We start from the raw sequence: 25295 nt of genomic DNA on the forward strand, positions 1-25295 counted from the left end.
GAGCAAGCACACGAGGTCTCTGTCCCCTGTAGTATATTTCAAAAGATTTTCTCTCTTTTGATCCGTTTCTATAAAAAACCATGTGTCTGAAAAACGGAGGCTGATCAGATTTTGGACAACTTTATGATGTCATAACGATGTGTTGTCTTGTGTAGCCATTAGCCAATCAGCAACAAGGTAACCCCCCCCCCCCTTATCACTTGAATCTCCTCTAGAGGGGCGTGGGGAGGGGCTCCTTGTTCTCATCTGAAGGAACAGGCAGACAATCAGCACTTTGGAAACAGGGCTGAAACAGAGGGGATTATGGGTAATGCTGCAATGACCTGTTCGGTGCTTCAGCCAATCAGAGGCAGGCTCTGGATATATCTGAGAGCTGTGAGATACTGATGAAGAGGAGGGTGATAGGGGACCTTTGAGGGTTACATGTGCCTGTGTTCCTGCAGACGATCACTCCAGGGTGAAGCTGAGGGCGGAGGTCAACCCGTCTCGATCTGACTACATCAACGCCAGCACCATCGTACGTACGAATACTACATGTCGTATTAGTATTTTAATTTGTATTGTTTATTTCAAGTCTTTTAATTGCTCTAATGTGCAGTACAATGCAAACATTGGGATCCACAAAGTACTTCTTATCTTCTCGTATTTCAAAAATGTTTTCAAAAGTCATCGTACGTCTTAAAAACACGTCACGAAAGTTGTGTTCTATGTGACCCGCCCCCCTTCAGATTGAGCACGACCCCCGGATGCCCGCTTACATCGCCACCCAGGGCCCGCTGTCACACACCATCTCTGACTTCTGGCAGGTGAGAGGCCATTGGTTGCCGTCATGCATTTGTTCGGAGCCACGACCTTCCAGTCGTGCAGGTTTTTTAAAGCTACAGTTCCTTTAATATATATATCATTTATCACTAAACTTGTGACTGAAACATTTAAACATGTACATCATGCACTGGAGATGTAACCTATTTAAAGACGTATACAGGAGAAGTACATTGTGTGTGTGTGTGTGTGTGTGTGTGTGTGTGTGTGTGTTTAGATGGTGTGGGAGAACGGCTGCACTGTGATCGTGATGATGAGCGCTCTGGTTGAAGACGGGGAGAAACAGTGTGACCGCTACTGGCCTGATGAGGGCTCGTCCCTCTACCACATCTACGAGGTGTGTGTGTGTGTGTGTGTGTGTGTGTGTGTGTGTGTGTGTGTGTGTGTGTGTGTGTGTGTGTGTGTGTGTGTGTGTGTGTGTGTGTGTGTGTGTGTGTGTGTGTGTGTGTGTGTGTGTGTGTGTGTGTGTGTGTGTGTGTGTGTGTGTGTGTGTGTGTGTGTGTGTGGCAGATATGGCAAAAGTACACACATCCTTTACTCAGGTAGAAGTACAGATACCCGTGTTTAAAAGTACTGACTAAACTTCTTTACTCAAGTGAGTAAGTAGAAAGTACAGGTATTTGAGTTCAACATGTGAGAAGTAGAAAGTACAGGTATTTGAGTTCAACATGTAAGAAGTAGAAAGTACAGGTATTTGAGTTCAACATGTAAGAAGTAGAAAGTACAGGTATTTGTGTTCAACATGTAAGAAGTAGAAAGTACAGGTATTTGAGTTCAACATGTAAGAAGTAGAAAGTACAGGTATTTGAGTTCAACATGTAAGAAGTAGAAAGTACAGGTATTTGAGTTCAACATGTAAGAAGTAGAAAGTACAGGTATTTGTGTTCAACATGTAAGAAGTAGAAAGTACAGGTATTTGAGTTCAACATGTAAGAAGTAGAAAGTACAGGTATTTGAGTTCAACATGTAAGAAGTAGAAAGTACAGGTATTTGAGTTCAACATGTAAGAAGTAGAAAGTACAGGTATTTGTGTTCAACATGTAAGAAGTAGAAAGTACAGGTATTTGAGTTCAACATGTAAGAAGTAGAAAGTACAGGTATTTGAGTTCAACATGTGAGAAGTAGAAAGTACAGGTATTTGAGTTCAACATGTAAGAAGTAGAAAGTACAGGTATTTGGGTTCAACATGTAAGAAGTAGAAAGTACAGGTATTTGAGTTCAACATGTGAGAAGTAGAAAGTACAGGTATTTGAGTTCAACATGTAAGAAGTAGAAAGTACAGGTATTTGAGTTCAACATGTGAGAAGTAGAAAGTACAGGTATTTGAGTTCAACATGTAAGAAGTAGAAAGTACAGGTATTTGAGTTCAACATGTAAGAAGTAGAAAGTACAGGTATTTGGGTTCAACATGTAAGAAGTAGAAAGTACAGGTATTTGAGTTCAACATGTAAGAAGTAGAAAGTACAGGTATTTGAGTTCAACATGTAAGAAGTAGAAAGTACAGGTATTTGAGTTCAACATGTAAGAAGTAGAAAGTACAGGTATTTGTGTTCAACATGTAAGAAGTAGAAAGTACAGGTATTTGAGTTCAACATGTAAGAAGTAGAAAGTACAGGTATTTGAGTTCAACATGTAAGAAGTAGAAAGTACAGGTATTTGAGTTCAACATGTAAGAAGTAGAAAGTACAGGTATTTGTGTTCAACATGTAAGAAGTAGAAAGTACAGGTATTTGAGTTCAACATGTAAGAAGTAGAAAGTACAGGTATTTGAGTTCAACATGTGAGAAGTAGAAAGTACAGGTATTTGAGTTCAACATGTAAGAAGTAGAAAGTACAGGTATTTGAGTTCAACATGTGAGAAGTAGAAAGTACAGGTATTTGAGTTCAACATGTAAGAAGTAGAAAGTACAGGTATTTGAGTTCAACATGTAAGAAGTAGAAAGTACAGGTATTTGTGTTCAACATGTAAGAAGTAGAAAGTACAGGTATTTGAGTTCAACATGTAAGAAGTAGAAAGTACAGGTATTTGAGTTCAACATGTGAGAAGTAGAAAGTACAGGTATTTGAGTTCAACATGTAAGAAGTAGAAAGTACAGGTATTTGAGTTCAACATGTGAGAAGTAGAAAGTACAGGTATTTGAGTTCAACATGAGAGAAGTAGAAAGTACAGGTATTTGGGTTCAACATGAGAGAAGTAGAAAGTACAGGTATTTGAGTTCAACATGAGAGAAGTAGAAAGTACAGGTATTTGAGTTCAACATGTAAGAAGTAGAAAGTACAGGTATTTGAGTTCAACATGTAAGAAGTAGAAAGTACAGGTATTTGAGTTCAACATGTAAGAAGTAGAAAGTACAGGTATTTGAGTTCAACATGTGAGAAGTAGAAAGTACAGGTATTTGTGTTCAACATGTAAGAAGTAGAAAGTACAGGTATTTGAGTTCAACATGTGAGAAGTAGAAAGTACAGGTATTTGAGTTCAACATGTAAGAAGTAGAAAGTACAGGTATTTGAGTTCAACATGTGAGAAGTAGAAAGTACAGGTATTTGAGTTCAACATGTAAGAAGTAGAAAGTACAGGTATTTGAGTTCAACATGTGAGAAGTAGAAAGTACAGGTATTTGAGTTCAACATGTAAGAAGTAGAAAGTACAGGTATTTGAGTTCAACATGTAAGAAGTAGAAAGTACAGGTATTTGAGTTCAACATGTGAGAAGTAGAAAGTACAGGTATTTGAGTTCAACATGTAAGAAGTAGAAAGTACAGGTATTTGAGTTCAACATGTAAGAAGTAGAAAGTACAGGTATTTGAGTTCAACATGTGAGAAGTAGAAAGTACAGGTATTTGAGTTCAACATGTAAGAAGTAGAAAGTACAGGTATTTGAGTTCAACATGTAAGAAGTAGAAAGTACAGGTATTTGAGTTCAACATGTGAGAAGTAGAAAGTACAGGTATTTGAGTTCAACATGTAAGAAGTAGAAAGTACAGGTATTTGAGTTCAACATGTGAGAAGTAGAAAGTACAGGTATTTGTGTTCAACATGTAAGAAGTAGAAAGTACAGGTATTTGAGTTCAACATGTGAGAAGTAGAAAGTACAGGTATTTGAGTTCAACATGTAAGAAGTAGAAAGTACAAGTATTTGAGTTCAACATGTAAGAAGTAGAAAGTACAGGTATTTGAGTTCAACATGTAAGAAGTAGAAAGTACAGGTATTTGAGTTCAACATGTGAGAAGTATAAAGTACAGGTATTTGAGTTCAACATGTAAGAAGTAGAAAGTACAGGTATTTGAGTTCAACATGTAAGAAGTAGAAAGTACAGGTATTTGAGTTCAACATGTAAGAAGTAGAAAGTACAGGTATTTGAGTTCAACATGTAAGAAGTAGAAAGTACAGGTATTTGAGTTCAACATGTAAGAAGTAGAAAGTACAGGTATTTGGGTTCAACATGTGAGAAGTAGAAAGTACAGGTATTTGAGTTCAACATGTAAGAAGTAGAAAGTACAGGTATTTGGGTTCAACATGTGAGAAGTAGAAAGTACAGGTATTTGAGTTCAACATGTAAGAAGTAGAAAGTACAGGTATTTGAGTTCAACATGAGAGAAGTAGAAAGTACAGGTATTTGAGTTCAACATGTAAGAAGTAGAAAGTACAGGTATTTGAGTTCAACATGTGAGAAGTAGAAAGTACAGGTATTTGAGTTCAACATGTGAGAAGTAGAAAGTACAGGTATTTGAGTTCAACATGTAAGAAGTAGAAAGTACAGGTATTTGGGTTCAACATGTGAGAAGTAGAAAGTACAGGTATTTGAGTTCAACATGAGAGAAGTAGAAAGTACAGGTATTTGGGTTCAACATGTAAGAAGTAGAAAGTACAGGTATTTGAGTTCAACATGTGAGAAGTAGAAAGTACAGGTATTTGGGTTCAACATGTAAGAAGTAGAAAGTACAGGTATTTGGGTTCAACATGTAAGAAGTAGAAAGTACAGGTATTTGAGTTCAACATGTGAGAAGTAGAAAGTACAGGTATTTGAGTTCAACATGTGAGAAGTAGAAAGTACAGGTATTTGAGTTCAACATGTGAGAAGTAGAAAGTACAGGTATTTGAGTTCAACATGAGAGAAGTAGAAAGTACAGGTATTTGAGTTCAACATGAGAGAAGTAGAAAGTACAGGTATTTGAGTTCAACATGTAAGAAGTAGAAAGTACAGGTATTTGAGTTCAACATGAGAGAAGTAGAAAGTACAGGTATTTGAGTTCAACATGAGAGAAGTAGAAAGTACAGGTATTTGGGTTCAACATGTAAGAAGTAGAAAGTACAGGTATTTGAGTTCAACATGTGAGAAGTAGAAAGTACAGGTATTTGAGTTCAACATGTGAGAAGTAGAAAGTACAGGTATTTGGGTTCAACATGTAAGAAGTAGAAAGTACAGGTATTTGTATTCAACATGTGAGAAGTAGAAAGTACAGGTATTTGAGTTCAACATGTAAGAAGTAGAAAGTACAGGTATTTGGGTTCAACATGTAAGAAGTAGAAAGTACAGGTATTTGAGTTCAACATGTGAGAAGTAGAAAGTACAGGTATTTGGGTTCAACATGTAAGAAGTAGAAAGTACAGGTATTTGGGTTCAACATGTAAGAAGTAGAAAGTACAGGTATTTGGGTTCAACATGTAAGAAGTAGAAAGTACAGGTATTTGAGTTCAACATGTGAGAAGTAAAAGTTAAAAGTGGTCAGGAAAATAAGTAGTGGAGTAAAGTACTGATGCCAGATACCTAAAGTACAGTAACGAAGTACTTGTCCTCCACTACTCGTCTGATGGTGTCTCCAGGTGAACTTGGTGTCGGAGCACATCTGGTGTAACGACTTCCTGGTGCGGAGCTTCTACCTGAAGAACGTCCAGACGCAGGAGACCCGGACCCTCACTCAGTTCCACTTCCTCAGCTGGCCGGCGCAGGGCATCCCCCCCGCCACCCGCCCGCTGCTCGACTTCCGCAGGTACCGCCTCCACCTGCACGAGAACTAGCCTGAGACATCCCGTAATCTGGAACAAAGCATGCCGACTGACGGAGGAAGCAGCTGCATTGCTCAGAGTCAAGTCGTGTCCTCAGCAGCTTCAGTCTCACCTGAGCTCCTCCAACAATGCAACATATATAACAAAATACAAAATAAAAAGTAGTGCAAAAAGTCTATATACATGTAAATAGAATATGATATGTACAAGAACAGAATATGAAAGTAATAATGTACATTAAGACGCAATTAAATACGGTATATTGCGGTTTTAATATCAGTAAATGAAGACCCTTAACTGCAAATAAAATAACCTGTAAAGCTACCGGAGGGTTTTACATTTTAGATACAGAAACATTACTACGACAAAAACTACATTATTTTGCAGCAAAACTAATATTGAAATACTTTTACTTAAATGACTGTAATGAAATAAAACGTAAAGGACTCCGATTGGCTCAAAGTGAGATTCTAAACGGGTGTCAATGTGGGGGAAAGGATTAAAGCCATTACGAAACATTAGGAATAAATACGGTTCCACTTTATCTCTACGTTAGGAGACCACCCTAAAGCAGGAGTAACGTTGTTCAGGATTACAATGGAAGTGTGTCCAAAAGCGTCCAGAAGGTATTTATTAAAGAAAGGTGAACAAAACACCTTACCCCCCCCCCCCCGTCAGCGGCGGGTTAAACTTGAACATATCTGTCTGTGTCATTCTTGTGGTTTGCAGCTAGTTTGTGTCTCCAGTTGCATAGTCACAAAAATGATCATGGACTGATGTGGCTGCAGCACGAGGTCCATCGCCGAAAAACGCTTTTATTGATCAAAAGCAGAGGACTTAACGAAGTCAGTAATGTGTGGGGGGGGCGGGAGACGTGGACAAATCGTCTGTGTGTACTTGTATCTTAAGACAGAAGAGACTTTAGTCGTCAAACACTGAGGCTGAAAAAAGTCCTCGTATCAATGTATTATCTCCCAAACCGTCGATATCGAGGTTGTCCGTCCTTGCGGCTACTTAGGGGTTTAATTTAAATATACATAATTAATTAATTTAAATATACATAATTAATTAATTTAAATATACATAATTAATTAATTTAAATATACATAATTAACAGTTTGATATACAAACATAGAAGCTAGGTAGATTATGGAACTGCCATGGAAGTAAAGTAAAGTGGTTCTGTGCACTTTCTGGATCCTGCAATGATGTCAGATATATTTTAAGATTGCAGAGCATCCATGCTTATATGGAACAGTTCAATAGGTAAATAAATATGTTGTATTTGTTTACATTGCTGTCTGTCCTCTCTTCAGGAAGGTGAATAAGTGCTACAGAGGACGGTCCTGCCCCATCATCGTGCACTGCAGGTACATCCTGAATTATCCTTCAACAACATGAAGTAAGACGTTTCATTTAGTGATGGAGATAAATGCACTGCGTTGATATGGCGTCGTAGTACCGCACGAGTCCACTGGGTGGCAGCAATAACATCGCAATCAGACTATTAATTGTTTTTATTATATTTTGTTTGAAAAGTGACGGGATAGGCCGGACTGGGACGTACATCCTGATCGACATGGTTCTCAATCGCATGGCTAAAGGTGAGCTTTTTTTATATCATGCGCTTCTACTGATTTAGATCAAAAACACTTTCATTTCAACGATCAATATCGATCTGCAGAAACAAGCTCTCAGATGCTGTGTGTGTGTGTGTGTGTGTGTGTGTGTGTGTGTGTGTGTGTGTGTGTGTGTGACTGCAGGTGTGAAAGAGATCGACATCGCTGCGACTCTGGAACACGTCCGGGACCAGAGGCCGGGGATGGTCCGCACCAAGGTCAGAGTTTAAACAAGTCCACAAGGAAACAGGAAACAAAGGGTCGTCTTACGGGTGAATAATTTCTCTTTTCCCCGTGTGCAGGATCAGTTTGAGTTTGCGCTGACGGCGGTCGCTGAGGAGGTCAACGCCATCCTCAAAGCTCTGCCTCAGTGACACCCTCCTCTTCCTCCTCTTCCTCCTCCTCTCCACCACGACGATTCTCACGATGAAGAACGGCGCTGTGCTTCTGCGTCCGCCCGCCTGGTGTCCAACAACAAAACATCTTACTTTGGGACGGCTTTAAAGTCAGAAAGGGTGTGTCTGACTTCTACGGCACAGAGGTGATGTGTTCAGGGACCGGAGTGTGGCGTTTAATATGAAAGCAAAATAATTGAGATATTTCAAAAAGAGGTTTTAAAAAACCCACATGTCTTATTCTCTCAGCAAAAGAGGACCGTGTTAAAGAACAAAGGATAAAGCTGCCAGAAACTGAAAGAAATAAAAGCAAGATATCCAAAGAGATGTCTTCCCGGCTTTGTCTTTGCAGGACACATAAATAAAAGTACTGAATGTCACAGCCACCCTGAATGCAACCTCTGCACCGGGTGAATGCGATACTGAAACATCAGGAATCCAGATGGAGGGTTTCCTGTCGGGTCGTCGTGTCTCAGAGAGGAAGTGGAGATGGCTTTAAAGGAGGTGAAAAGGATGGAAGGAGGATTTGTGATTGTTTACCTGCTCTCTCTGTCGCTCCCCTCCCTTCCTCACACACCTGCAGAAAATACCAACACACTGCGTCCCCGTGTGTGTGTGGATCGTGCTGCGTCACTGGATATATTGTTGTTTACCTCATGCAAGTCAAAAAAGAAATAAAAAAAAATGCTATTCTCTGAAAAAACAGAAAAGCTTATTTTGTATCTGTGAGACCTTGAATAAATATTTTCGTGTTGAAGTGCTGCAATCGCTCGCCTGGCTTCTGCGTCTTTGTGCTCGACTGAACAACAGCCGTTTCACTTTAAACACACGCTTTTGGATGTACCAAATGGACAGAGTGAGGAGTAGCCCTTATTTATTATCTTAGAAATGTAGTCCTTTTCTCTCATCCTTTATTTTGATGAGTTTCACTTTATAACAATAACAATAAAGCTACGGGAAATTACTTTGTCACAAACTGGAACTGTAAGCTTAGTTAAAGAGCGAAGAGAGAAGATAGTTTAAACATATCTTTTTGGATAAGGGTCCTCCCCCTCATATAGAAACGAGTTTTTTCTAGAAAGAACAGACGTACGCTGAGCGATTGTTGGTGTTTGCTAGATTTTGTCAAACAAAGAAAATGTGAAAAAAGGAAATAAAACGGGTCATAGTGCAAACAGTTAGAGATTGTCCCGCTCAGGTAAGCTGAAGTCTTGGGTTCGATCCCCCTGAGGCGCAGGAGCTTTCAAAATCTCCAACCCAAAGTGAGAATGAAATGAAAGGTTTGCCTCTCAGGACAGACGGCGCAGAGGGAGATGTGACGGGTCAGGAGACCTGAGGTTGTGTGTTCGAGTCCTCGTGATGTCAGTGATTTTTAAAGTGAAGAGGATAAATGCGCCCAGAGAACAGGGCTTCATGTACGTGAGCTGGTGGCTATCGGGGTTTGTTCTCGGCATTGAGGCGCCTAATTGAACAGATCCGCTGCTCGGCATGTGCGGGGTTCGAGTCTCCTAGAGGCAAGGTAGCTAATAACATAGGTCCAAAATAGAGAAATAAAATAGGTGGGAAGTAGAATAAATAGAGTTCCAAGATAGGATCGGTGACCAGCTAGAAAAGCAGAGAGAAATACGGGTAACGTAAACATTGAGCTCAATTAGGGGATAAAATACAAGTCTTTTCTTGTCTCGATACTTGACTCTGACCGTTTGCACGATGACTATGTAATGACTTTACCAAATGAAAGGTTTCTCTCAGGTCAGATGGCTCAGAGGGAGAGAGGACTGACCGTGAGACTGCAGGCTGTTCAGGTGCAGTTGTCTTGGATGAGAACTCATGATATCTGCCCATTATTTGTATCTGTCTACGGAAATACTCGCATCTCATCCTTAAGTAAAAGTAATAATACAGCAGCGTATGGAAATAAGTCAGTTTAGCAAGGCACAACATGTTTATTTAACACTTACATCGCCACACTTAACTATGTAATTATTAAAAAGTAACAATAGTAGTCACACGTTTTTTTAAAGGTACAGTTGAAAAAAGTCAGGAAAGTTTGTCGTGAAAATAAGTAAAGTATATAAAACACATTTCATAAAGACGTACATCAGATCAAATGTAATAAAGGTCGTATGTCATCAAATGTTATACTATGACTTTTTTATATTGCTCTACATGCTGTACTATGACTGTTTACATCTTATGTTACACAAACTATACTACAGCTTTATTTCTAACAACTATACCATTACTTTTTATTCCAGAAATTCCATACTATGACTTTTAAAAGTTGTTCACAACATATTAGATAGTGTTTATAATGTAATACATTTATTCCTGTGTTTATGTATTATTTAATAATAAATACACACAGGAATAAATAATGATATATATTATAATAATAAATGTAATAAAATATATTTATTACAGTGTTTATTTATATGTATTTCTGTATTATTTTGATAGTTTATTCCTGTATTATTTTGATAGTTTATTTCTGTATTATTTTGTTAATTTATTCCTGTATTATTTTGATAATTTATTCCTGTATTATTTTGATAGTTTATTCCTGTATTATTTTGATAGTTTATTTCTGTATTATTTTGATAGTTTATTTCTGTATTATTTTGTTAATTTATTCCTGTATTATTTTGATAGTTTATTTCTGTATTATTTTGTTAATTTATTCCTGTATTATTTTGTTAATTTATTCCTGTATTATTTTGTTAATTTATTCCTGTATTATTTTGTTAATTTATTCCTGTATTATTTTTGATAGTTTATTCCTGTATTATTTCTGTATTATTTTGATAATTTATTTCTGTATTATTTTGTTAATTTATTCCTGTATTATTTTGTTAATTTATTCCTGTATTATTTTGTTAATTTATTCCTGTATTATTTTGATAGTTTATTCCTGTATTATTTCTGTATTATTTTGATAATTTATTTCTGTATTATTTTGTTAATTTATTCCTGTATTATTTTGTTAATTTATTCCTGTATTATTTTGTTAATTTATTCCTGTATTATTTTGATAATTTATTCCTGTATTATTTTGATAGTTTATTCCTGTATTATTTTGATAATTTATTTCTGTATTATTTTGATAGTTTATTTCTGTATTTTTTGTTAATTTATTCCTGTATTATTTGGATAATTTATTCCTGTATTATTTTGATAATTTATCCCTGTATTATTTTGTTAATTTATTCCTGCATCTATTTGATCATGCCTGTGTGAGATTTGAACCCTATTTTGTAGTCAGGTAGTGGACCTACAGTCCTTGACTCTAACCTCTAAGCTATTTTGTCTCACAAACTTTCTTGGTGAATCCCAGACTGAAGTATGTATCATTCACTAGAAAGTGCGAGGGCTCTGTGTTTTGAGGCTCAAACATGAGATGGAGATGTCCAATATGCAAAGGAACATCCAACTCTCTCAGGTCAAACGGCTCAGGGTGATAAGCTGACGGTTGGTACCCCAGAGATTGTTGGTTCCAGTCTTGTGCGTTCCAGATAGATTTTGTGCGTGTGCGTGTTTAAGACAGTTGGTATCGCAAAGCAGGACATCTAAAGGAACTTATAAGTGGACGACCGAATGTTGGGCTGCAGTCGGATAGTCCAAAGATCAGCTCCTAAGTTCTAACCCTATCGTCTATTCCTTGACCTCTGAGTGAAACGTCACGGGGTTAAGGGATAGTGGATAGGAGAATTCAAAAGGACTTAGGAGAAGAGACTGCGGTACTTTAGAGAATCCAAATGCACTTTCACTATCCGACGTGTTTATGATGCGCCAGCGGACGTCATTGTGTGCGTCTGCTGCTGTGGGGTAACCATGGAAACCACAGTTTTCTATACAGCGGACTACAACATGGATGTTTAATAAGAACGAGGGACTACTGTGAACTCATCTAGAGACTCTGCATCGTGCTCTGATGCTGCTGCTTTGCTTTATGAACGTGGACAACAGAGAAACATATTCTTCATGACCAAAGTTGGAATTGAAATAAAAAAGGAAAGTGAAACTTATGCTCGTCACCCTCTCCCTCCGGTCCACATTAATACAAATTATCCCAATACGTATGATTGATGAACTAAAGATCTTAAAATCAATACAGATGTATTTATTATAAACGTTGGTCCTTAACATCTATCACTGTGTATATCACCATTCAAACATCTTTTACAAGTTGAACAAACTCCACACAGCTCAGTGAAGACTGTGAGATGTTGACTTTATTTGATCATTTCAGTGAAAACTAACGTTCATATTTCTCTCTTTGATTATAATACTGATGAACGTTCAGAACAAAGCACTTTGGCAACGTACCACCTATGTTTTAAAATGCTTAATAAGCACCGTAACTTTCATGATATCATTTCTCCGTCATAATCGGTTGTTTCCGTGAACGGCCGACTGTTGAGTGACGGCAAATGCTGCGGCTGCAAGGCATTGTGGGGAAGCATTTTCGCTTCTCCTGTCGGTTAGGGAGGTCCAGTGGTTCCTAAGCTAAAGGAGGTTATAAAGGAAGTTTGAAACCTCCTTTCCTATCATTCTCATCATTGTAGAGAATTCGAACGGCACTTATCATGGCTGCCACTGAGGGACTTCCGGGTCATTTCACTCCTTTAGGAAGGTTCCTAAGCTAAATGGACTATTACACTTCAGCCTTGGTTAGGAAGGTTCCTAAGCTAAATGGACTATTCGACTTCAGCCTGGCTGTCCATGGAGCACATGAGTAGATTTTTCCTCTTCCCATCAATATTGTCCCGATGAAATCCAAGGGCCCTTATATCTGTCAGTATTGAGCGATTGTCTGATGAACAGTCAACACCTTGTTTGATCTCTTGGAGCTTCAGATTCCAAGGTAGTACTTTCCAGTTTCTCTCATCAACACCGCGTAAGGAACTATGTGAATTCGGGCTACTCATTAGAACTTAAAGGAAGTGCATTGGCCGGGAATCGAACCCGGGCCTCCCGCGTGGCAGGCGAGAATTCTACCACTGAACCACCAATGCTTACGTTGAGGTCTTCTTACCACTCTGAAAATAAAATCGGGCGGGAGTTCGATTCCCGGGCGAGGCAAGCGCAATTTTTGGAAAGGGCCTTTATCCCTGCCAATGTTGAATACCTGCCACACTCGAGGAAGGCTGTTGTTTATGTGCTAAAAGATTTTGCATTCAAGATCGGAAGAGAACATTCACAGGATTGCCTTGCCATTTAATACTGAAATGGATGGCGTTGAATCATGCACTTTACCCGCCAGATCAGAAATGAATACACTACCAAAGATATGCCCCGTGTGTGGCTCGAACTCACGACCTTCAGATTATGAGACTGACGCGCTGCCTACTGCGCCAACGAGGCCCAAAAGCAGCATTCTGTTGGGTGACAATGGCAGAGTCCACAATAAAGGGGTCAAGCCAAGACCTGTTCTAGAGGTCTAAAGGTCGAAACGTCAAACGCAGATGAGCTCACGCAGGGAAGAAAAGTAATCGCCCGTAGCATAGAGCAAGAAGGGGAATCAAAGAGTCTGGCTGAAAGAGCAATTTGTTTTCAGTGTATGCACTTTTTTGTTGATGTGGTTAGCAGCCATGCAGTACAGACATTCAGAAAAAGAATGCCCCTGAACCACCTATACTGGAGAATACATTTTGGACAACTGTAAAGACTGTCTGTCGAGACCAGGAGGAACAGGGCGCAAACGCAAAGCAGGACATCTAAAGGAACTTATAAGTGGACGACTGAATGTTGGTGTCCATAAAGGCTTGCCATAATTTCCTTTACTGAAAAAATTGTTATGTTGAATTTACTTAATTTTATTAAGGTAAGTGGTTGCACGAAACAAATGTATCTAAATCCAGATATATTTTTTTTTTAAGTTCACTGTACTTATTAGTTTTGAGTAATTTCAACTTAATTATACTGATAATTTTCAGCTCAACTAATTTGAGTAATTTCAACTTAATTATACTGATAATTTTCAGCTCAACTATTTTTGAGTAATTTCAACTTAATTATACTAATAATTTTCAGCTCAACTAATTTCAGTAATTTCAATTTAATTATACTGATAATCTTCAGCTCAACTATTTTGAGTAATTTCAACTTAATCATACTGATCATTTTCAGCTCAACTATTTTGAGTAATTGCAACTTAATCATACTGATCATTTTCAGCTCAACTATTTTTGAGTAATTGCAACTTATTCATACTGATAATTTTCAGCTCAACTATTTTGAGTAGAATTTACACACTAAACCCATGTTAAGTGTGCTAAAATGGATTATGTAACGTAACCTTTTTTCTTTTTGTAAATTCAGATCAATTCTATAGTTTAATTCCTACATACAAAGATTAAGTTGAATTTCATCAAACATTTTCAGCCACGTGGGAGACCGGGGTTCAATTCCCCGTCGGGGAGTTTACGCACTTTTTTGTTGATGTGGTTAGCAGCCATGCAGTACAGACATTCAGAAAAAGAATGCCCCTGAACCACCTATAATGGAGAATACATTTTGGACAACTGTAAAGACTGTCTGTCGAGACCAGGAGGAACAGGGCGCAAACGCAAAGCAGGACATCTAAAGGAACCTATAAGTGGACGACCGAATGTTGGTGTCCATAAAGGCTTGCCATAGTTTCCTGGTTCTGGCTGTCCATGGAGCACATGAGTAAATTGTTCCTCTTTGCATGCATATTGCCCTGATGAAATCCAAGGGCCCTTATTTCTGTCAGTAGTGAGCGATTGTCTGATGAACAGTCTATCAACAGTCAACAGCTTGTTTGATCCCTTGGAGCTTCAGATTCCCAGGTAGTACTTTCCAGTTTCTCTCATCAACACGGCGTAAGGAACTATGTGAATTTGGGCAACTCATTGTTTACAGGATTGCCTTGGCATTTAATACTGAAATGGATGGCGTTGAATCATGCACGTTACCCGCCAGATCAGAAATGAATACACTACAAAAGATATGCCCCGTGTGAGGCTCGAACTCACGACCTTCAGATTATGAGACTGACGCGCTGCCTACTGCGCCAACGAGGCCCAAAAGCAACATTCTGTTGGGTGACAATGGCAGAGTCCACAATAAAGGGGTCAAGTCTGTGGAGACCAGGGGGAACAGGACGTAGACGCAAAGCAGGTCATCTAAAGGAACTTATAAGTGGACGACAGACTCTCCCCATTCTCTTCTGATGACAACATTTTAAATGAAATGTTGGTGTCCTTAAAGCCTTGTTATAGTTTCCTAGTTCTGGCTGTCTATGGAGCACATGAGTTGATTTTTCCTCTTTCCATCTATATTGCCTTGATGAAATCCAAGGGCCCTTATTTCTGTCAGGCTTGCCATAGTTTCCTGGTTCTGGCTGTCCATGGAGCACATGAGTAGATTTGTCCTCTTCCCATCAATATTGTCCCGATGAAATCCAAGGGCCCTTATATCTGTCAGTATTGAGCGATTGTCTGATGAACTATCAACAGTCAACAGCTTGTTTGATCTCTTGGAGCTTCAGATTCCAAGGTAGTACTTTCCAGTTTCTCTCATCAACACCGCGTAAGGAACTATGTGAATTCGGGCTACTCATTAGAACTTAAAGGAAGTGCATTGGCCGGGAATCGAACCCGGGCCTCCCGCGTGGCAGGCGAGAATTCTACCACTGAACCACCAATGCTTACGTTGAGGTCTTCTTACCACTCTGAAAATAAAATCGGGCGGGAGTTCGATTCCCGGGCGAGGCAAGCGCAATTTTTGGAAAGGGCCTTTATCCCTGCCAATGTTGAATACCTGCCACACTCGAGGAAGGCTGTTGTTTATGTGCTAAAAGATTTTGCATTCAAGATCGGAAGAGAAAATTCACAGGATTGCCTTGCCATTTAATACTGAAATGGATGGCGTTGAATCATGCACGTTACCCGCCAGATCAGAAATGAATACACTACAAAAGATATGCCCCGTGTGAGGCTCGAACTCACGACCTTCAGATTATGAGACTGACGCGCTGCCTACTGCGCCAACGAGGCCCAAAAGCAGCATTCTGTTGGGTGACAATGGCAGAGTCCAGCATAAAGGGGTCAAGCCAAGACCTGTTCTAGAGGTCTAAAGGTCGAAACGTCAAACGCAGATGAGCTCACGCAGGGAAGAAAAGTAATCGCCCGTAGCATAGAGCAAGAAGGGGAATCAAAGAGTCTGGCTGAAAGAGCAATTTGTTTTCATTTACAAGATGTGCATTGGTAAGGAATGGAATTCGATGGGCGGAGTCAGGACTGTCAAACATCTCCTCGTTAGTTCAGTATCCCCGCCTGTCACGTGGGAGACCGGGGTTCAATTCCCCGTCGGGGAGTGTACGCACTTTTTTGTTGATGTGGTTAACAGCCATGCAGTACAGACATTCAGAAAAAGAATTAGGGGTCGACCGATTATCGGCCAGGCCGATTATCGGGGCCGATATTCCTCATTTGACCGATTATCGGTATCGGCCTTTTTTTAATAAAATTGCCGATAACACTTTGGCTCGGATGCGGCCGTTTCTCTGGCTGCAGTCACCACTCTCTGTACACGAGCAATGTCCCGCCCACAGCGCTATCTGATAGGCTATTACTGAAGTGTCAATCAACACTGAAGCCAGCCATAGAGGCGGGACCTTCTCAGATTACAGGCAGGTGCGAAGAACGCAGACACAGACAGAGGCGAGCAGCAGCGCTGAGCGGCAGAGCCATACATGTGTTTCGAAGGTAAATCAGTTGAAAGCCGAAGTTCAATAAACATCCCTATCCCCTCAGCTGAAGTTACAAAAACAGCACGATCTATTGATCCAATTCTATCAGCTTCCCAGTTACACAGGGACGCGGGAAGTCAGTCAGAGTTGGGGTGCGTGCAGCGTCTCGCAGCAGAGTGGTGCGGAGGGGGGGCTGCGAGTGGAGCCTCGCAGTTTTTCAGGTTGATCTGTGAAGCTCATTAGCTAGCCAACATGTATTTAGTAAATGTTTAGCAAAATATTAGAAGTGAGGCTACTAGTCTAACGTTAGGTCTACTGCAATAGCCTCAATTTTAATAGTTTGCAAAACATTAGCTAGCACTAGTGTTTTGCAGTTTATTGGGATTGTATGCTAGACAGACAGGCATTGGTTTGATATAATAAATTAAGCATTATTGTTAGTTAAGCATGTCAGCCTGCAGCCCCACTTCTTGTCTCTCTCTCTAACTCATAGCAGACGGCTGCACTAAAGAAAAGGGCACAGAGAGGAAACCAGTTGTAAGATGTTTAAAAGTTCATTAAACATAATATATGCTTAAATGCATTTCAAAGAAGTTGTGTTGGAGTTTGTGTTATTCTACATTTTGACACTATAGATTTTCTGATTTTACTGCAAATGTATATCGGTTCCAAATATCGGTTATCGGTCTCCTTGATTACTGATAATCGGTATCGGTATCGGCCTTGAAAAATCCTATATCGGTCGATCCCTAAAAAGAATGCCCCTGAACCACCTATAATGGAGAATACATTTTGGACAACTGTAAAGACTGTCTGTCGAGACCCGGAGGAACAGGGCGCAAACGCAAAGCAGGACATCTAAAGGAACTTATAAGTGGACGACCGAATGTTGGTGTCCATAAAGGCTTGCCATAGTTTCCTGGTTCTGGCTGTCCATGGAGCACATGAGTAGATTGTTCCTCTGTGCATGCATATTGCCCTGATGAAATCCAAGGGCCCTTATTTCTGTCAGTAGTGAGCGATTGTCTGATGAACAGTCTATCAACAGTCAACAGCTTGTTTGATCCCTTGGAGCTTCAGATTCCCAGGTAGTACTTTCCAGTTTCTCTCATCAACACGGCGTAAGGAACTATGTGAATTTGGGCAACTCATTGTTCACAGGATTGCCTTGCCATTTAATACTGAAATGGATGGCGTTGAATCATGCACGTTACCCGCCAGATCAGAAATGAATACACTACAAAAGATATGCCCCGTGTGAGGCTCGAACTCACGACCTTCAGATTATGAGACTGACGCGCTGCCTACTGCGCCAACGAGGCCCAAAAGCAACATTCTGTTGGGTGACAATGGCAGAGTCCACAATAAAGGGGTCAAGTCTGTGGAGACCAGGGGGAACAGGACGTAGACGCAAAGCAGGTCATCTAAAGGAACTTATAAGTGGACGACAGACTCTCCCCATTCTCTTCTGATGACAACATTTTAAATGAAATGTTGGTGTCCTTAAAGCCTTGTTATAGTTTCCTAGTTCTGGCTGTCTATGGAGCACATGAGTTGATTTTTCCTCTTTCCATCTATATTGCCTTGATGAAATCCAAGGGCCCTTATTTCTGTCAGGCTTGCCATAGTTTCCTGGTTCTGGCTGTCCATGGAGCACATGAGTAGATTTGTCCTCTTCCCATCAATATTGTCCCGATGAAATCCAAGGGCCCTTATATCTGTCAGTATTGAGCGATTGTCTGATGAACTATCAACAGTCAACAGCTTGTTTGATCTCTTGGAGCTTCAGATTCCAAGGTAGTACTTTCCAGTTTCTCTCATCAACACCGCGTAAGGAACTATGTGAATTCGGGCTACTCATTAGAACTTAAAGGAAGTGCATTGGCCGGGAATCGAACCCGGGCCTCCCGCGTGGCAGGCGAGAATTCTACCACTGAACCACCAATGCTTACGTTGAGGTCTTCTTACCACTCTGAAAATAAAATCGGGCGGGAGTTCGATTCCCGGGCGAGGCAAGCGCAATTTTTGGAAAGGGCCTTTATCCCTGCCAATGTTGAATACCTGCCACACTCGAGGAAGGCTGTTGTTTATGTGCTAAAAGATTTTGCATTCAAGATCGGAAGAGAAAATTCACAGGATTGCCTTGCCATTTAATACTGAAATGGATGGCGTTGAATCATGCACGTTACCCGCCAGATCAGAAATGAATACACTACCAAAGATATGCCCCGTGTGAGGCTCGAACTCACGACCTTCAGATTATGAGACTGACGCGCTGCCTACTGCGCCAACGAGGCCCAAAAGCAACATTCTGTTGGGTGACAATGGCAGAGTCCAGCATAAAGGGGTCAAGCCAAGACCTGTTCGAGAGGTCTAAAGGTCGAAACGTCAAACGCAGATGAGCTCACGCAGGGAAGAAAAGTAATCGCCCGTAGCATAGAGCAAGAAGGGGAATCAAAGAGTCTGGCTGAAAGAGCAATTTGCTTTCATTTACAAGATGTGCATTGGTAAGGAATGGAATTCGATGGGCGGAGTCAGGACTGTCAAACATCTCCTCGTTAGTAGTGTCAGTATCCCCGCCTGTCACGTGGGAGACCGGGGTTCAATTCCCCGTCGGGGAGTGTACGCACTTTTTTGTTGATGTGGTTAACAGCCATGCAGTACAGACATTCAGAAACAGAATGCCCCTGAACCACCTATAATGGAGAATACATTTTGGACAACTGTAAAGACTGTCTGTCGAGACCAGGAGGAACAGGGCGCAAACGCAAAGCAGGACATCTAAAGGAACTTATAAGTGGACGACTGAATGTTGGTGTCCATAAAGGCTTGCCATAATTTCCTTTACTGAAAAAATTGTTATGTTGAATTTACTTAATTTTATTAAGGTAAGTGGTTGCACGAAACAAATGTATCTAAATCCAGATATATATTTTTTTAAGTTCACTGTACTTATTAGTTTTGAGTAATTTCAACTTAATTATACTGATAATTTTCAGCTCAACTATTTTGAGTAATTTCAACTTAATTATACTGATAATTTTCAGCTCAACTATTTTGAGTAATTTCAACTTAATTATACTGATAATTTTCAGCTCAACTATTTTTGAGTAATTTCAACTTAATTATACTAATAATTTTCAGCTCAACTAATTTCAGTAATTTCAATTTAATTATACTGATAATCTTCAGCTCAACTATTTTGAGTAATTTCAACTTAATCATACTGATCATTTTCAGCTCAACTATTTTTGAGTAATTGCAACTTATTCATACTGATAATTTTCAGCTCAACTATTTTGAGTAGAATTTACACACTAAACCCATGTTAAGTGTGCTAAAATGGATTATGTAACGTAACCTTTTTTCTTTTTGTAAATTCAGATCAATTCTATAGTTTAATTCCTACATACAAAGATTAAGTTGAATTTCATCAAACATTTTCAGCCACGTGGGAGACCGGGGTTCAATTCCCCGTCGGGGAGTTTACGCACTTTTTTGTTGATGTGGTTAGCAGCCATGCAGTACAGACATTCAGAAAAAGAATGCCCCTGAACCACCTATAATGGAGAATACATTTTGGACAACTGTAAAGACTGTCTGTCGAGACCAGGAGGAACAGGGCGCAAACGCAAAGCAGGACATCTAAAGGAACTTATAAGTGGACGACCGAATGTTGGTGTCCATAAAGGCTTGCCATAGTTTCCTGGTTCTGGCTGTCCATGGAGCACATGAGTACATTGTTCCTCTTTGCATGCATATTGCCCTGATGAAATCCAAGGGCCCTTATTTCTGTCAGTAGTGAGCGATTGTCTGATGAACAGTCTATCAACAGTCAACAGCTTGTTTGATCCCTTGGAGCTTCAGATTCCCAGGTAGTACTTTCCAGTTTCTCTCATCAACACGGCGTAAGGAACTCTGTGAATTTGGGCAACTCATTGTTCACAGGATTGCCTTGCCATTTAATACTGAAATGGATGGCGTTGAATCATGCACGTTACCCGCCAGATCAGAAATGAATACACTACAAAAGAATGCCCCGTGTGAGGCTCGAACTCACGACCTTCAGATTATGAGACTGACGCGCTGCCTACTGCGCCAACGAGGCCCAAAAGCAACATTCCGTTGGGTGACAATGGCAGAGTCCACAATAAAGGGGTCAAGTCTGTGGAGACCAGGGGAACAGGACGTAGACGCAAAGCAGGTCATCTAAAGGAACTTATAAGTGGACGACAGACTCTCCCCATTCTCTTCTGATGACAACATTTTAAATGAAATGTTGGTGTCCTTAAAGCCTTGTTATAGTTTCCTAGTTCTGGCTGTCTATGGAGCACATGAGTTGATTTTTCCTCTTTCCATCTATATTGCCTTGATGAAATCCAAGGGCCCTTATTTCTGTCAGGCTTGCCATAGTTTCCTGGTTCTGGCTGTCCATGGAGCACATGAGTAGATTTGTCCTCTTCCCATCAATATTGTCCCGATGAAATCCAAGGGCCCTTATATCTGTCAGTATTGAGCGATTGTCTGATGAACTATCAACAGTCAACAGCTTGTTTGATCTCTTGGAGCTTCAGATTCCAAGGTAGTACTTTCCAGTTTCTCTCATCAACACCGCGTAAGGAACTCTGTGAATTCGGGCTACTCATTAGAACTTAAAGGAAGTGCATTGGCCGGGAATCGAACCCGGGCCTCCCGCGTGGCAGGCGAGAATTCTACCACTGAACCACCAATGCTTACGTTGAGGTCTTTTTACCACTCTGAAAATAAAATCAGGCGGGAGTTCGATTCCCGGGCGAGGCAAGCGAAATTTTTGGAAAGGGCCTTTATCCCTGCCAATGTTGAATACCTGCCACACTCGAGGAAGGCTGTTGTTTATGTGCTAAAAGATTTTGCATTCAAGATCGGAAGAGAAAATTCACAGGATTGCCTTGCCATTTAATACTGAAATGGATGGCGTTGAATCATGCACGTTACCCGCCAGATCAGAAATGAATACACTACCAAAGATATGCCCCGTGTGAGGCTCGAACTCACGACCTTCAGATTATGAGACTGACGCGCTGCCTACTGCGCCAACGAGGCCCAAAAGCAACATTCCGTTGGGTGACAATGGCAGAGTCCACAATAAAGGGGTCAAGTCTGTGGAGACCAGGGGGAACAGGACGTAGACGCAAAGCAGGTCATCTAAAGGAACTTATAAGTGGACGACAGACTCTCCCCATTCTCTTCTGATGACAACATTTTAAATGAAATGTTGGTGTCCTTAAAGCCTTGTTATAGTTTCCTAGTTCTGGCTGTCTATGGAGCACATGAGTTGATTTTTCCTCTTTCCATCTATATTGCCTTGATGAAATCCAAGGGCCCTTATTTCTGTCAGGCTTGCCATAGTTTCCTGGTTCTGGCTGTCCATGGAGCACATGAGTAGATTTGTCCTCTTCCCATCAATATTGTCCCGATGAAATCCAAGGGCCCTTATATCTGTCAGTATTGAGCGATTGTCTGATGAACTATCAACAGTCAACAGCTTGTTTGATCTCTTGGAGCTTCAGATTCCAAGGTAGTACTTTCCAGTTTCTCTCATCAACACCGCGTAAGGAACTATGTGAATTCGGGCTACTCATTAGAACTTAAAGGAAGTGCATTGGCCGGGAATCGAACCCGGGCCTCCCGCGTGGCAGGCGAGAATTCTACCACTGAACCACCAATACTTATGTTGAGGTCTTTTTACCACTCTGAAAATAAAATCGGGCGGGAGTTCGATTCCCGGGCGAGGCAAGCGCAATTTTTGGAAAGGGCCTTTATCCCTGCCAATGTTGAATACCTGCCACACTCGAAGAAGGCTGTTGTTTATGTGCTAAAAGATTTTGCATTCAAGATCGGAAGAGAAAATTCACAGGATTGCCTTGCCATTTAATACTGAAATGGATGGCGTTGAATCATGCACGTTACCCGCCAGATCAGAAATGAATACACTACAAAAGATATGCCCGGTGTGAGGCTTGAACTCACGACCTTCAGATTATGAGACTGACGCGCTGCCTACTGCGCCAACGAGGCCCAAAAGCAGCATTCTGTTGGGTGACAATGGCAGAGTCCAGCATAAAGGGGTCAAGCCAAGACCTGTTCTAGAGGTCTAAAGGTCGAAACGTCAAACGCAGATGAGCTCACGCAGGGAAGAAAAGTAATCGCCCGTAGCATAGAGCAAGAAGGGGAATCAAAGAGTCTGGCTGAAAGAGCAATTTGTTTTCATTTACAAGATGTGCATTGGTAAGGAATGGAATTCGATGGGCGGAGTCAGGACTGTCAAACATCTCCTCGTTAGTTCAGTATCCCCGCCTGTCACGTGGGAGACCGGGGTTCAATTCCCCGTCGGGGAGTGTACGCACTTTTTTGTTGATGTGGTTAACAGCCATGCAGTACAGACATTCAGAAAAAGAATTAGGGGTCGACCGATTATCGGCCAGGCCGATTATCGGGGCCGATATTCCTCATTTGACCGATTATCGGTATCGGCCTTTTTTTAATAAAATTGCCGATAACACTTTGGCTCTGATGCGGCCGTTTCTCTGGCTGCAGTCACCACTCCGTGTACACGAGCAATGTCCCGCCCACAGCGCTATCTGATAGGCTATTACTGAAGTGTCAATCAACACTGAAGCCAGCCATAGAGGCGGGACCTTCTCAGATTACAGGCAGGTGCGAAGAACGCAGACACAGACAGAGGCGAGCAGCAGCGCTGAGCGGCAGAGCCATACATGTGTTTCGAAGGTAAATCAGTTGAAAGCCGAAGTTCAATAAACATCCCTATCCCCTCAGCTGAAGTTACAAAAACAGCACGATCTATTGATCCAATTCTATCAGCTTCCCAGTTACACAGGGACGCGGGAAGTCAGTCAGAGTTGGGGTGCGTGCAGCGTCTCGCAGCAGAGTGGTGCGGAGGGGGGGCTGCGAGTGGAGCCTCGCAGTTTTTCAGGTTGATCTGTGAAGCTCATTAGCTAGCCAACATGTATTTAGTAAATGTTTAGCAAAATATTAGAAGTGAGGCTACTAGTCTAACGTTAGGTCTACTGCAATAGCCTCAATTTTAATAGTTTGCAAAACATTAGCTAGCACTAGTGTTTTGCAGTTTATTGGGATTGTATGCTAGACAGACAGGCATTGGTTTGATATAATAAATTAAGCATTATTGTTAGTTAAGCATGTCAGCCTGCAGCCCCACTTCCTGTCTCTCTCTCTAACTCATAGCAGACGGCTGCACTAAAGAAAAGGGCACAGAGAGGAAACCAGTTGTAAGATGTTTAAAAGTTCATTAAACATAATATATGCTTAAATGCATTTCAAAGAAGTTGTGTTGGAGTTTGTGTTATTCTACATTTTGACACTATAGATTTTCTGATTTTACTGCAAATGTATATCGGTTCCAAATATCGGTTATCGGTCTCCTTGATTACTAATAATCGGTATCGGTATCGGCCTTGAAAAATCTATATCGGTCGATCCCTAAAAAGAATGCCCCTGAACCACCTATAATGGAGAATACATTTTGGACAACTGTAAAGACTGTCTGTCGAGACCCGGAGGAACAGGGCGCAAACGCAAAGCAGGACATCTAAAGGAACTAAAGTGGACGACCGAATGTTGGTGTCCATAAAGGCTTGCCATAGTTTCCTGGTTCTGGCTGTCCATGGAGCACATGAGTAAATTGTTCCTCTTTGCATGCATATTGCCCTGATGAAATCCAAGGGCCCTTATTTCTGTCAGGCTTGAGCGATTGTCTGATGAACTATCAACAGTCAACAGCTTGTTTGATCCCTTGGAGCTTCAGATTCCCAGGTAGTACTTTCCAGTTTCTCTCATCAACACCGCGTAAGGAACTATGTGAATTCGGGCTACTCATTAGAACTTAAAGGAAGTGCATTGGCCGGGAATCGAACCCGGGCCTCCCGCGTGGCAGGCGAGAATTCTACCACTGAACCACCAATGCTTACGTTGAGGTCTTCTTACCACTCTGAAAATAAAATCGGGCGGGAGTTCGATTCCCGGGCGAGGCAAGCGCAATTTTTGGAAAGGGCCTTTATCCCTGCCAATGTTGAATACCTGCCACACTCGAGGAAGGCTGTTGTTTATGTGCTAAAAGATTTTGCATTCAAGATCGGAAGAGAACATTCACAGGATTGCCTTGCCATTTAATACTGAAATGGATGGCGTTGAATCATGCACTTTACCCGCCAGATCAGAAATGAATACACTACAAAAGATATGCCCCGTGTGAGGCTCGAACTCACGACCTTCAGATTATGAGACTGACGCGCTGCCTACTGCGCCAACGAGGCCCATAAGCAACATTCTGTTGGGTGACAATGGCAGAGTCCACAATAAAGGGGTCAAGCCAAGACCTGTTCTAGAGGTCTTAAGGTCGAAACGTCAAACGCAGATGAGCTCACGCAGGGAAGAAAAGTAATCGCCCGTAGCATAGAGCAAGAAGGGGAATCAAAGAGTCTGGCTGAAAGAGCAATTTGTTTTCATTTACAAGATGTGCATTGGTAAGGAATGGAATTCGATGGGCGGAGTCAGGACTGTCAAACATCTCCTCGTTAGTATAGTGGTCAGTATCCCCGCCTGTCACGCGGGAGACCGGGGTTCAATTCCCCGACGGGGAGTGTATGCACTTTTTTGTTGATGTGGTTAGCAGCCATGCAGTACAGACATTCAGAAACAGAATGCCCCTGAACCAC

The 25295-nt window shown here is 41.1% G+C and overlaps 1 protein-coding gene and 16 non-coding genes across 17 annotated transcripts in view; 2 read left to right on the forward strand and 15 right to left on the reverse strand.

Annotated features, from left to right (window-relative positions):
• Positions 1-8610, forward strand: part of LOC117444412 (receptor-type tyrosine-protein phosphatase-like N) — a gene marked incomplete at its 5' end in the record, with an annotated part of 16104 nt that extends 7494 nt beyond the window's left edge. The window contains 8 exons of the mRNA XM_034080006.1: positions 444-517; positions 729-806; positions 1040-1159; positions 5648-5814; positions 7147-7200; positions 7370-7434; positions 7594-7667; positions 7752-8610. Coding sequence (XP_033935897.1) covers positions 444-517; positions 729-806; positions 1040-1159; positions 5648-5814; positions 7147-7200; positions 7370-7434; positions 7594-7667; positions 7752-7823 — 704 coding nt within the window. The remainder of the gene's footprint in view (positions 1-443; positions 518-728; positions 807-1039; positions 1160-5647; positions 5815-7146; positions 7201-7369; positions 7435-7593; positions 7668-7751) is intronic.
• Positions 8611-12788: 4178 nt separating this feature from the next.
• On the reverse strand, positions 12789-12859 carry trnag-gcc (transfer RNA glycine (anticodon GCC)). Its single transcript has one exon. It is a non-coding gene; the product is annotated as a tRNA-Gly (tRNA).
• A 276-nt stretch (positions 12860-13135) lies between these two features.
• On the reverse strand, positions 13136-13208 carry trnam-cau (transfer RNA methionine (anticodon CAU)). Its single transcript has one exon. It is a non-coding gene; the product is annotated as a tRNA-Met (tRNA).
• Positions 13209-14817: 1609 nt separating this feature from the next.
• On the reverse strand, positions 14818-14890 carry trnam-cau (transfer RNA methionine (anticodon CAU)). The gene has a single exon. It is a non-coding gene; the product is annotated as a tRNA-Met (tRNA).
• A 555-nt stretch (positions 14891-15445) lies between these two features.
• Positions 15446-15516, reverse strand: trnag-gcc (transfer RNA glycine (anticodon GCC)). The gene has a single exon. It is a non-coding gene; the product is annotated as a tRNA-Gly (tRNA).
• A 276-nt stretch (positions 15517-15792) lies between these two features.
• Positions 15793-15865, reverse strand: trnam-cau (transfer RNA methionine (anticodon CAU)). Its single transcript has one exon. It is a non-coding gene; the product is annotated as a tRNA-Met (tRNA).
• Positions 15866-17809: 1944 nt separating this feature from the next.
• On the reverse strand, positions 17810-17882 carry trnam-cau (transfer RNA methionine (anticodon CAU)). Its single transcript has one exon. It is a non-coding gene; the product is annotated as a tRNA-Met (tRNA).
• Positions 17883-18437: 555 nt separating this feature from the next.
• On the reverse strand, positions 18438-18508 carry trnag-gcc (transfer RNA glycine (anticodon GCC)). Its single transcript has one exon. It is a non-coding gene; the product is annotated as a tRNA-Gly (tRNA).
• Positions 18509-18784: 276 nt separating this feature from the next.
• On the reverse strand, positions 18785-18857 carry trnam-cau (transfer RNA methionine (anticodon CAU)). The gene has a single exon. It is a non-coding gene; the product is annotated as a tRNA-Met (tRNA).
• Positions 18858-20595: 1738 nt separating this feature from the next.
• On the reverse strand, positions 20596-20668 carry trnam-cau (transfer RNA methionine (anticodon CAU)). The gene has a single exon. It is a non-coding gene; the product is annotated as a tRNA-Met (tRNA).
• A 554-nt stretch (positions 20669-21222) lies between these two features.
• On the reverse strand, positions 21223-21293 carry trnag-gcc (transfer RNA glycine (anticodon GCC)). The gene has a single exon. It is a non-coding gene; the product is annotated as a tRNA-Gly (tRNA).
• A 276-nt stretch (positions 21294-21569) lies between these two features.
• On the reverse strand, positions 21570-21642 carry trnam-cau (transfer RNA methionine (anticodon CAU)). Its single transcript has one exon. It is a non-coding gene; the product is annotated as a tRNA-Met (tRNA).
• A 555-nt stretch (positions 21643-22197) lies between these two features.
• On the reverse strand, positions 22198-22268 carry trnag-gcc (transfer RNA glycine (anticodon GCC)). The gene has a single exon. It is a non-coding gene; the product is annotated as a tRNA-Gly (tRNA).
• Positions 22269-22544: 276 nt separating this feature from the next.
• On the reverse strand, positions 22545-22617 carry trnam-cau (transfer RNA methionine (anticodon CAU)). Its single transcript has one exon. It is a non-coding gene; the product is annotated as a tRNA-Met (tRNA).
• Positions 22618-24473: 1856 nt separating this feature from the next.
• Positions 24474-24544, reverse strand: trnag-gcc (transfer RNA glycine (anticodon GCC)). Its single transcript has one exon. It is a non-coding gene; the product is annotated as a tRNA-Gly (tRNA).
• Positions 24545-24820: 276 nt separating this feature from the next.
• trnam-cau (transfer RNA methionine (anticodon CAU)) lies at positions 24821-24893 on the reverse strand. Its single transcript has one exon. It is a non-coding gene; the product is annotated as a tRNA-Met (tRNA).
• A 255-nt stretch (positions 24894-25148) lies between these two features.
• trnad-guc (transfer RNA aspartic acid (anticodon GUC)) lies at positions 25149-25220 on the forward strand. The gene has a single exon. It is a non-coding gene; the product is annotated as a tRNA-Asp (tRNA).
• The last annotated feature ends 75 nt before the right edge of the window (positions 25221-25295 follow it).

Source organism: Pseudochaenichthys georgianus, unplaced genomic scaffold (genome assembly GCF_902827115.2).
Source record: "Pseudochaenichthys georgianus unplaced genomic scaffold, fPseGeo1.2 scaffold_810_arrow_ctg1, whole genome shotgun sequence".
In the NCBI taxonomy this organism is placed as follows: Eukaryota; Metazoa; Chordata; class Actinopteri; order Perciformes; family Channichthyidae; genus Pseudochaenichthys; species Pseudochaenichthys georgianus.